Source organism: Lytechinus variegatus, chromosome 4 (genome assembly GCF_018143015.1).
Source record: "Lytechinus variegatus isolate NC3 chromosome 4, Lvar_3.0, whole genome shotgun sequence".
Classification (NCBI taxonomy): domain Eukaryota; kingdom Metazoa; phylum Echinodermata; class Echinoidea; order Temnopleuroida; family Toxopneustidae; genus Lytechinus; species Lytechinus variegatus.
The window spans coordinates 14,749,239-14,761,406 of NC_054743.1; the positions used below are offsets into that span (position 1 = coordinate 14,749,239).

The 12,168-nt window shown below is 37.5% G+C and overlaps 1 protein-coding gene and 1 non-coding gene across 3 annotated transcripts in view; one reads left to right on the forward strand and one right to left on the reverse strand.

The window, feature by feature from the left end:
• Positions 1 to 5,987, reverse strand: part of LOC121413465 (DNA topoisomerase 2-alpha-like) — a 36,593-nt gene extending 30,606 nt beyond the window's left edge. For both annotated transcript variants that reach the window (XM_041606284.1, XM_041606283.1), the window contains exons 1-3: positions 5,863 to 5,987; positions 690 to 872; positions 44 to 131 (exon numbers count right to left, since the gene is read on the reverse strand). In XM_041606284.1, the coding sequence (XP_041462218.1) occupies positions 44 to 131; positions 690 to 872; positions 5,863 to 5,886 (295 nt within the window). In that variant the 5' untranslated portion in view covers positions 5,887 to 5,987. The remainder of the gene's footprint in view (positions 1 to 43; positions 132 to 689; positions 873 to 5,862) is intronic.
• A 124-nt stretch (positions 5,988 to 6,111) lies between these two features.
• TRNAS-UGA lies at positions 6,112 to 6,193 on the forward strand. The gene has a single exon. It is a non-coding gene; the product is annotated as a tRNA-Ser (tRNA).
• Positions 6,194 to 12,168: the final 5,975 nt, after the last annotated feature.

Below are 12,168 nucleotides of genomic sequence, written 5' to 3' on the forward strand. Positions count from 1 at the left end.
TGAACTCTTTTTTTTATAGAGACACAGAAATACATGTACTTACCAAGAATTTCATCAAAGATCTTGTAGAGACCTGGAACAAATGTGATCTCTCTGTTCACAAGTGTTTCACCATCCACCACCCACATGGCCTATGAAGGAAACATTTGCAAACAAAAATTATTGGAAATAATGCAGATTTATTTAAGAATGCAAGAATCTTTAAGAATAAGAGCATAACAGTCAGCACTCGATTGCAACTACAAGTCAGACTGAGAATACAAAGTTTCGAGTCTTGCCATTTGCAAGTGCCCATGATGATTAGTCTGGGACCTTGGTGTCTGAAATTACTTATCAATAATGTGGTTATGTTACCCCTTCAAAAGAGTGGGTCAAATCATGCAATGAATAATAATGTAAATTTGTGACAATTTCTCTGACACTGAGATAACTGATTCAGGCTTTAAATTTCAATATTTTCAGGACAAAGCTACTTTTCAAAACAGTGTTTCTACTGATATTATAGCACATTGAGCACAAATATCAAAAATTATATTAAGGGCACAGAAACTATCAAAGGTGAGTGAAATGTACTTTGAGGCCGATTAGCTGGGCATCCCACTCCAAGGCCATGCATATGACGCATTAATCTAAGTCCTGCTGATTCACAAATAATCCCTTTAATTAGGAATTTCCTGATGTACAAGTACCTGTGTGACTGGCTCGGTAGATCCAATGTAAGTGTCTGGACGTAGCAAGATGTGCTCCAGCTGAGTCTTCTTTTGGTAAATCCTCTCCACAGAAAGACGCTTTTTATTCTTTGCTCCCTTGCCAGGTTGGCCGGGAGATGGGAGGTCAGCAATTTCATTTTTCTGAGCATTGTCAAAGAGGGTCTGGTGAAAGAAGCCAAATTAAATACAAATATTAAAGTCAAAACTGAAATTCTATTTTGGTAAATACCTAACTATAACTCTACTGTCTACAGGATTGTGTATATCCTAATACGTGGTGGTCCGTGAACCACACTGAAAATTTCATCAAAATCGGATGTAAAATAAATGACATTTTAAAGTTGGGCTTATTTTTCACAAAACAATATGCACAATTCAGTGATGCAAACTAGAGAGTTGATGTCTATCACTCACTACTTGTATTTCTTTTGTTGTTTTTTATTGTCTGAATTATACAATAGTACAATTTTTACAGTTTTGACAATGATGGACTTGACTGAACCATGAAATGTCAAAACAAGGTAATAAGGGAGGAACAAATCTTTGTTTCACATGATGACAATGAGGAAAGAATTAAGATGTTTCATATTTCATACAATGAAATACAAAAGAAATAGTGAGTGGGTGACGTCATGTTGCCATCAGTGATCAGTCCCGTCATTTGCATACCAATCAGGATGTGCATATGGTAGGGGGTCCTAAAGCTACGCACCACTCATCGCGCATGCATGAAGTTTTTATAGCAAATTCGCACTCTGTGACTGCAGTGATGAACACTTCCTATTCATATTTTTTCTACAGAGGCTGCAGTAAATCTCTAAATGCAGAGAAAACCCAACAACTGTTTTTGGAATTTTTGAGTTATATTTGCTTCAATTTCATTTTATCTATAATAATGTGAACATATTTTAGAAATTGAGGCACATGAAATGCTATTTCTTTGCATGATAAATCGAGTACATAGTTTAGGACCCCTTCTGTCATGTATCAAGAGGTGTTCGGAAAACATGGCAGGATTTTCGTATTACGCAAATTTTGTGATATTTTCTTCTTGGTTAATGATCATCAAAATGTTTGCCACAAGTTAGTGAAAGATCAATTTGTTCAAATATTAAAATTGGCATAGTTTTTATCGTTTGACTTTGAAAGCAAAGTGCATAGTTTTTAGGTCCCCCTAACCCAGGGAGCTCCCGCCCGCTTTGTGGGCAGGAGCCCAGGAGCACCGTGTATTTACCCATGATACTCACAGGACTAGGGTAGATTATGGTCAAAATATCTAGCAAAATAAATTGTGAAGACAAATTATGCACTTTACCATGATTATATTGATGAAGGTCTATCGTGTGGCAGTATCCTGACATCGAGGCACAGACTGGAACCTCAAAAAAAACAAAGTTCTCTCCTTCTATCCAAGTCTCAATCGGCCATTTTGTTATGAATTTAGAAAGAATTAGGAGAGGTATCGTGACAGAACTTTACGTTTTTTTGGGTTCCAGTCTGTGCCTCGATGTCAGGATACTGCCACACAATAGACCTTCATCCATATAATCAGTACAGGAGCATGGCCAATATTGGAGAGTGGAGAATGTCTCCAATTGTGGGAGATTATCTCCCATATGGTCACATGTCATAAGGTGGTCCAATTTCGCGAACAGGGTAAAAATGGTCAAAAATCTTATTTTTTGATATGTTATAGCTATTATCATTCTCTAAATAATGAAAAAGTTTTAAGTCTCGAATACCGTTACTTTTCCTTCAAATGACTAATTAACAGCTAATTATTACACAGATGTCAATGTAAATGTGAATTTTGAAATGTGTTTTTCTCAAATTGGACCTGCTGCACATAAAATGGTGTCAAAAGTTAATGCAACATTGGATCACCCTAGTATTTTGCAGTTATAATCTTGAAACATCAATGATTAAATCTGTACCAAAAATTGAATAATCATCTATTATTTTATGCATATTAATTATACTAATTAACAGTATTTAATTTCACATTTTTGCCCCCAAAATACCTGTCACTGTATTTGTATGCTTGGCAAAATGACAACATCATGGGTAGAAATGTTTGTTGCAATGATACACAACATTTGTACTAAAAATTAAGATTACAAATTAGATAATTAACCAAATCTGTCCGGTTTACTAATTGATAAGGTTGCAGATCAGAGCTGACATACACATGTATTCCATTGCTGCATATTTTCAAAATTGTCAAATTTTTATGACATTTAGTTGTTCCCTGCTTTAAAATGCCCAGAAATATGAGGATATCAGTCATATTACATATTATAGTAAGTTGTTAATTAGGTTTAATTAATATTTTATCATTTACCGCATCCACCGGCTCCGCATCCACCGGCTCCACCACCCCTGTTACTTCTAACTTAATGTGCTATAGTTTTTGTTCCTGATATTGTATTGATCTAATTCATAGTAATATATTTAGTGTATAGTTCTAGCTTCAAAATGAGATATTACTTAATAAATTTGGTCAAGATGCTGTGATGTAGCAACAATTCATCCATGGCACCGTGTGGAAAATTGTTCATACGCCACCCTTTTTGCATACCCAACTTATGAAATGCGACCCTATCAGAGACTTTTGTAAAGAATTTGGGTACCAATTCCAGAGACAGTCTCCAGTTTTGGAGTCCAAATTCCTTTGTTTATATTTGCTGCAAAAGGATTACCTTGGCGGCAAATAAAAATGTGATGAGCAGATTCCTTATGAAAAATCACCCCTTTTCACCGTCTACTTTAAAAATTCACCATCTACTTTTGTTTTGATAAGGATTTTTGTTGTCAATCACACACAAAACAAATGGGCTTCTGACCTCGGTGAGACAAAACTTTGTGAGGAAAAAATCATGCTTTGGTTGGTGTTGTTTCTTTTGTCCTTTTAAAGTTTTGCAAAGCAAGTCTCCAATGTGGGAGATTGTCTCCCCTAGTATTAGAGTCTCCCATATTGTCTGTGCAGTGTGCACCTCTACTATAATCGTGAGTGCATAATTTCTGGAGCATTCAAAGTTCATTTGACTATTACTCAAAAACAGACTCATGGATTAGTATGAAATTTGGTAGATTTCTATTTTTGTGCTATTTTTATCAAGATCTGAAAAAAATCAGACGGTTTAAATGAAGTGGTTGATGAGATAGAAAAATCTTGCGGTCTTCCTCATAAGTCATAATGGTGGGCCCCAAGTCTGCGCACCTAACCAATTCAGTTAAGATTTAACATGAATTTATTCTTACATGTATTTCACAAAATCTTTCAGTTGATAATGTTCCTTACATCAATATGAGTTAGTGTGCCAAATATCTCATAAAAATTTGAAAGAAATAATAATATATGATTTTCTTGGAAAAAAGTGCATTCATTTTCAGATTGAAAAAAAAATGGTACCCCATGTCTGCGCACTCATTCACTTTGCACTGTTGCACACAATTCAGGGATTTTGATGACAAAGGCTGCATTTTGAGGCTGTCACATGAAATGCACTGAATTCATTATTTTTCCACCATTTTGAGTCAGATTTTTCAAAGAATACCGTCTATGTATTGCATGTGTAAAGTTTGTGCTCGTTGTGTATCTTCTTTTACTAATACTCAGAATCGTGCAGAAAGTGAGATACGCGGGTGCGCAGACTTGGGAGACCGCGCAGACATGATGGGGGAATTGACCATACTTAGTAAGTTAGTTACAACCTGACAACCATGACAACTGTGAAATTAAGTCAAGAGAAACTTTAAAATGTCATAACTTTATTTTAAATCCAATATTGATGAAATTTTCAATGCTAACACTAACAGTAAGTCAGTAATAAATTTGTTGTTAATCAGTAGAGGCGCTGGTCCAAAAATTGGGATTGTCCCAGAAAACAAGGATATCCTCATCATGTCTTGATAAATTGAGACTGTCCTTGTTTATGGGGACGTTTTTTTTTCACTTCCCCCTACTACGCCGGGACAAAGACAGCAATTACGAAAATTGAGAGTGCTAAAAATAGATTCAGTGACCTCAATTCCCCCCAGTTCACAGTCTATTTTTCATGACTTACCGTCTTCCAATAATCTTGTTATGAAAAGTACATTGACTAGCACACTTGATTGTTGTCGGCACTTGACAGGTGAAAGAACTTTCCTAGATTTCTTGTGTGAAGAAATCCTTATAAACTGAGACAGTCCCTGTAAACTGGGACGATCCCAATTTTCTGACCAGCGCCTCTACTGAGACTCTGACTACTGTTAATGTTGGATTTTATCCTTTTTTTATTCATTTCATTTTCAAATCAACTTTTTCTTTTTGTTGGGCTGGGGTGGACTTGTCGGAATTTCACCGTCTCTAAATCTACTTTTGTTTTGACTTTTTATAACTTAAGGATATTTGTTGTCATAAAAAAATTTACAGTAGCGACATGCTGTCGTACGTACTCGCTGCAGCCGGTAGCTAGTCGTATGGTCAGTTCCCCCAAGTCTGCGCGGTCTCCCAAGTCTGCGCACCCGCGTATCTGCGCGATTCTAATTAAAGAAGATACGCAACGAGCACGAACTTTACAAATGCAATACATAGGCAGGTATTCATTAAAAAATCCGACTCAAAATGGTGGAAAATAATGAATTTCAGGGCATTTCATGTGACAGCCTCATAAATGCAGCCTTTGTCATCAAAATCCCCGAAACGTGTGCAAAGTGAATGAGTGCGCAGACATGGGGTACCATTGTTTTTTTCAATCTGAAAATGACTGCCCGCAGTTTTTTCAAGAAAATCCTATATTTTCTTTTATTTTTTAATGAGAAATTTGGTACACTTACTCTTAATAATATAAGGAACATTATAAACTCAAAGATTTTGTGTAATAAGAAAAAAAATCATGTTAAATCTGAACTCAAATTGTTAGGTGCGCAGACTTGGGGCCCACCATCATACTTGTAGCAGCTACTTACTACTCAGCTAGCCAGCACCAGCGCGGCGGCAGTGCGAGGACCGAGGGCGAGGTGAAGCTGAAGGCAGCTCTCGGTCACTCAACGGCAACGCAAAAAACCCCGTTCATTTAGACTTTCAATTTCACGCATTATCTTACAAATTACATTATTTAATTCCACAATTCATGATTCATCACACATTACTGAAGAATTAGCATACCTTTAATGGTCCGTCAGATGCCATTTTTGACAAAAATTGTTTCCATGAACAGCTGCGAATAAAATGTGTCGACGATGATGAGGGGTCCGGATCCTCCTGTCTGTCGTTTCCCAATTTAAAAATTGTGCCGCATGGTTGATTCCACCAATCAGAGACTGTTATTCGAAAACGTCACAATTCTTGCACGTAGATTGTATGTTGAAACGGTACTGTCAATATAAATGTAAGAGCGTCCTCTCACGGCACCAAGCTGTGATGGCCGAGTGGTTAAGGCGTTGGACTTGAAATCCAATGGGATCTTCCCGCGCAGGTTCGAACCCTGCTCGCAGCGAGATTTTTTTTTTTTGCTAATGACATCCCTGCAAACCTTTCAGTTTCACTCGAGAAAAGGGTCTGAATTGCAACCTACTTATGCCTTGTGTACCTGAAGGCCCTCTCGCTCAGAGTCTGCTTCATCTTTCGAAGTTGGGCACGAAATGTGTCAATCATTGTGAGTTTGTCATTCCCTCTCTGAACACACCTCCCCTATATGGTCATTTGGGCGGTCACCCGCTGAGAGGGAGATCAACTAGTGTTTGTTTAATGACATGCTGCATTGCACTTCTACTACTCCTGATTGAAATTCCAGTCTATATACGCAATAGTGTAGTGCGCATACATCTCCCTCAATTTGGTTCCTGGGAATCCTGATAAAATAAATGTTGCCTTCTTTCTTTTTCAATATTGGCTTGATAGAGGGTTTTTTTCCATGTTGGCATCTTATTTTCTATTGTATCACTCAATTTTTTTTATAACATAGGTAGATTACTTATTTATAATCAAAGGCAGCAAAGATTTTTAGTCGAACCTCCCAAAACTTTGTCAACCCAAGCTAACATTTTTATTGTACATATTATTAGAAGGCAAGGAAATATTCGCCATAACTGCATTATCAATTTTGTTGATATAAACTTATCAAATTTTAGTTTGTATATATAGGCCTATATGGATGTGTTCTATTCCCTTTTGATTGCAAAACAGCAAAAAATATTATCAATTAACACTAAACATTGTTTTTATTTTACTTAAGTGATTTGTTTGTACTTTGAAAGATATACTCTCGAGCATTTAATTTAATTACATTATTTTATCTAAAATATGCCTTATATGGTTCTACATATTTTAGTCAAAATTATCACTTTTCATATACAAGCAGAAGGAATTGAAACATTTCATATCAAATAAGATTTAAAATAGTGTGTGAGCATGAGTAATGCCCTCATTTGCATAATGATCAGGAAGTAGGTTTAGGTTAAAGGTGGACATTAAAATGTCCACATATCGCAGCCATTTCTGAATTGTATGTGGATTCATTTCTGAATTGTATGTGGACATCAAAATGTCCACATATCGCAGCCATTTCTGAATTGCATTGTATTTGCAACATAATGAATGATAACATGATCAAACATTATCATTTTACATTATAATAATGTTTGAACATTATTATAATGTAAACAATATGTTTCTTATTTTACATTAATGATCAAACATTACTATAATGTAAAATGAGAAACATATTGTTTACAAATAAAAGTATATGTACAAATGCATGAACATGAACTCGGTGATTTGTGAAAATTAATGTCATAACATTCTTACCTTAAACGCCAAGAAATGTGGAGAATAGGGAAGAAAATTAGACAAATAAGCGCCATAAAGACATAGAGAAAAGGACTTTGTGCAAATTATCAAAGTAAAGTCCACCTCAGAAAAATGTTGATTTGAATAAATCAAAATCAAACTAGCATAATGCTGAAAATTTCATCAAATTGGACGTAAAAGTTATTGCATTTTAAAGTGTCGCTTATTTTTCACAAAACAGTGATATGCATGCACACCGTTACTCGGTGTCATGCAAAAGATACAGTTGATGATTTCCCTCTCTCATTATTTCCTTTGTGTCTTATTGTTTAAATTATGCAATAATTGTTGTTTTTTTACAGAATTTACTCTCTATAGGACCATGTTGACTGAACTGAATTGTATCAAACAAATGAAACATTGTTAATTCCACATGTTCAGGGAGGAATCGATCGTTGTTTTATTTGACAATGCGGAGAAAATTAACATATAACATTTTTTTGCAAATGGATGATGTCATCAGTCTCCTCATTTGCAAACCGACCAGGATGTGCATAAACTGCAGTTATGATGTGAAATCATGGACCTATTAATGTAATAGGTCCATGGTGAGATTCGGAAACTTTAAAACTATTTTATTTAAAACTTTCCTTGTCATTCTTGTTGGATTTTTGTCTTATAATAATTCAAATCAACTTTTTGTTGAGATTAAACCTGTCCTTGCCTGAATAATATCTATAATCTATTAAGGACTGATGTAATCATGGAGCTACTCCGGAGTAGCGGATTACCTGAGGCAGAAGGAGATTCCTACATGGAAAAAAATGCACAACAGAAATATATAAGCCTAAAGGTAATAAACATGATAAAGTATTGGAACAAACTTGACGTATGACCATGGAGCTATTAATAGCTCCATGCAATGACCATGCAATGACAATTTTTGCTTGTGTATAGACCAAGATCCCTGTGGGGTTTTCTGGGCATGGGGCATTGTTAATGTTGGATTATCTACTGGCTGAATCCAAGGATCTTTTGCTAAATCTTATCTGAGTTTAATATCAATAATTATTTATCTTCTCACTGGCCACTGGTAGCAGTTCCAGTGGGAGGCTGATAGACAATGTTTACTAGCCAATGGAAAGAAGGGACGTGAGAGGATAGTCTGCTATGCAGACTCTGAATGGCTCGTGAAGTGGGATCTGCAGCTGGTTTGCGAAGCAAACCAGCCTGAAAGGGCGAGCGAAGCGAGCCATCTGCAGCTCCAGTAGACCTAGTCTGCTATGCAGACTCCTTGAATCAGCTGTGATACACACACTGCAGATGTGGGTCTACAGTTGTAGACTAGTGAGAGGGAGATGGAAAGTGACTCTGAAAGAAGGAGGTGTGGCTAGATTTGGAGCGTGAGAAAATTGAAACAGCAAATTTTGTATGTGCTAGTCTTTGCGTGGAGACACACTTGCTGATCAAAGTCTCAATCTGGGTCTGCATGTGCCTGCATGCAGACTATCCCAAATACGCCATAACGCTCCAGATTCCAGATATTCAGTCACATTGTAAATGGATGTGTTTATTTTGAAAAACCAGGGAGTTGCCTGGAAAAATTCTGTACCAGGATGGCCAAGGGGATTGGGGATTAATAGTAGTCTCCAGTCTCCTCGGGGCGTTTCATGAAAGGACTTGTCGGACATTTTATCCGACAAGTACCAGTTTATCCGACAGTTACCATAGGAACAGTGCCTCTCAGCCATAGGCGGCGGAAGCGGGGGTGGAAATTTGAGGTGGGGGACGGTCCCCCCCCCCCTATGAAACCGCACATATGAAGAATTTTTAGTTGGTAACTTTTTTTTTTTTTTTTTGCTTGTCAATTTTTTTTAACATGTGTCCATCACAAAATTTCAGGTAGACCCCAGCCCTATTTTTTTTGGCTTCCGCCGCCAATGCTCCCAGCCAATCAGAATCAAGGAAAGATGTATATCTGACAACTTGCCAGATGAAAATATTGATGAAACGCTCCCAAGATCTCAGCGCTATTTTCTTTCCCATTCATCGCAGTGACGTGTACCTATAGTCTGCAGGCGCAGACCATCTGACTGAATCCTTGATCAAAAAGTGGGTCTTCGCAACAAGTTCGCGCAAAACAACTTGTATATTTTTCTGCGCATGATCAGAAGAAGGTCATTGGTACTGATAGGCCTATTCTTTTGAATTGTGATTTACAATAGATCCACAAAAAACAACAATATATACGTTATAGCATCTGGTATTTCACAGTTAGTCAAGTACTTGTTATAACACCATGCTAATGCATCATTCAAAGTAGAAATACAACAAACGACTTCGAGTGTTGAGTGTTCATTGTGTGCTATATTCTAGCCGTATTCTAGTCACCTGTTCTCCTGTGCTATATAAGGCGAATGCTTACATAATATCTGGCTTTGGAATCTGCATATCATAATGAAAGAAATGAAAGGAGATTAGGTCGAAAATTACCCATAAACTAACCACGAAATGGTCTATTCAGGGCGAGAGGGGAGGGGGGGGGGGGGGTCTTCAGTACAAGCCCCGGGTACAAGCAATTATTAGAGGCTGCGCATTCAATGTCCTCGAGACTGAACATGTAAAGGTAATGCTGTTTGATGTAATATTGTCCTGCATAATTATGTATATACACCAATCAACGTTATCAACACGCACATCACAAATCGTTATTTTTTTAATGGGACTTTGTCTGTTTATTGTGAATATTATCCCATAATAATCAGACCTGGCACTCGTAAAACAAAAAAATCTATAATGTAACAAATTTCGTCAGCGTGAAAAAATCTAAATGACCGAGGTAAGGGGCAAGTTTAATGGCAATAGGTATGAGTTTAATTAGTTGTTATCCTATTCTCAAGTCCATTTCATATAGATCTATGGTTACCATTATTCACATAAATTAAACAAACAAAAAACATCCCCATTCATATAATTATCGTATGGAAATGTTGATTCTGATCTGCTGCTATTAGCCCGCGTGTTACCATGATAGTTGACTTAAATTGTCATGAACCCTTATAGACCAATTTCACGGCCGGTTTATGTATTTGGCCCTCTATCGGCGACGCCATTGCTGCGGTGGGCAAGTGCGCTGACCGCGATTGGCATGTGTACAAATTTAATGAAAGATTACAGATAAGCTCTGATATTGTGTTATTAACTTCATCATAAATCAATAAAATAAAGCATGGACACCTGGGTAGACGATGTAAGACAATGGCCATATCTGACCGATGAAGGTATGATGAATTTTTGCACTTTGGCTACTTTTTCCCCTTAGTTTTGTCAGTAAAAGTGAGTTGATGATGACCAAGAATCGCTGTTGGTTTTCATCAGGGAGCTCACTTCTTGTTGCTAGTAAATTGTGTTAGAGTAGCGGGAGAGTGAACGAGAGAGAGAGTGAGAGGGAGAGGGAGAGAGAGGATGAGGGAGAGGGGGGAGAGAGTATATATGTGAGAGGAGGGGGGTAGTGAGAGGGGAGAGGGGAATAGTGAGAAAGGGGGGGGGGGTAGTGAGAGAGAGAGAGGGGGGCTAGCGATAGAGAGAGGGATAGTGTAATACAGAGAAGGGGATAGTGAGAGAGAGGGGGAGAGAGAGACGGATAGTGTGAGATAGAGAGGGAGAGAGAGAGGGACTGATATTTCCATCTAAGCATGATCAAATAAATCCCCCTCCCCCCACAAAAAACCACCACCACAACATTTTATGCAGGCCTATAAGTATCCAAAAGGAGGGGGCAAGGCAAGAGAATAAAACAGAGGAAGGAGGAAGGGGAAGAGAGGGTCAGGGCCCTGTTTCTACGCGCGGCCTGGAAACCTATGCAGGGAGTACGGCTTCACACACAAACAGGCTTCATGAGTCCAAGGCGATTGAATTTCACATTCACTTTGCTTCCAATCCTGAAGCTGTTTCCAATTGTTGTGGCAATTGAACACAGCACAGCTGCGGCCTGAACTTCTCCGATTAATGCTCATTGTGAATCTTACAAGAAATCTGCTCAATTGGTCCAAAATAAAAAAAAATCGAACGAATGTACCAAATACCCTATTGACTTGTGTACTATAAAAGTTGATTCGCCCACCGCAGCATGGCGGCCAGTCTGCTGCCCTCTCACGTTGTGAAATTGGTCTATATGCGAGCGAGTGTAGCATTGTGATTTCTAGTACATGCATTGAGCATCATCCTTTTTTTATTTTGAATAAATGTTTTAATGAAATAAAATGAATAATAATATAGGTATAATTGTATACAAGGAATTTCGATTTTAACGTCAAAGTCACCGCCCCCCAAAAAAAAAAAATTGTTAATCATTTAAAAGTTTATTTGTTATGTACGAGGGAGAATAATTTTTTAAAAAATGATTTAATTCAAAGTGAAACTTGTATTTTGAGTACCTAACTATGAACATCTAATACCTTGGTCACATTTGCTCTATGGCGGCCGTACGGCCAGTCGAAACAACCGTTTTGTTAATTTTACTTTAAACCACCTATGTGTAGTTTGACCAAAAAAAAATGTTACAAAGGCTGTTTTCGACTCGCCGTACGGCCGCCGTAGAGCAAATGTGACCAAGGTATTACTCCAGTCATTCCAATGAGATCTCCTTGGTCATTCCCAGCCTATTCCTTCAATAAGAAAAAT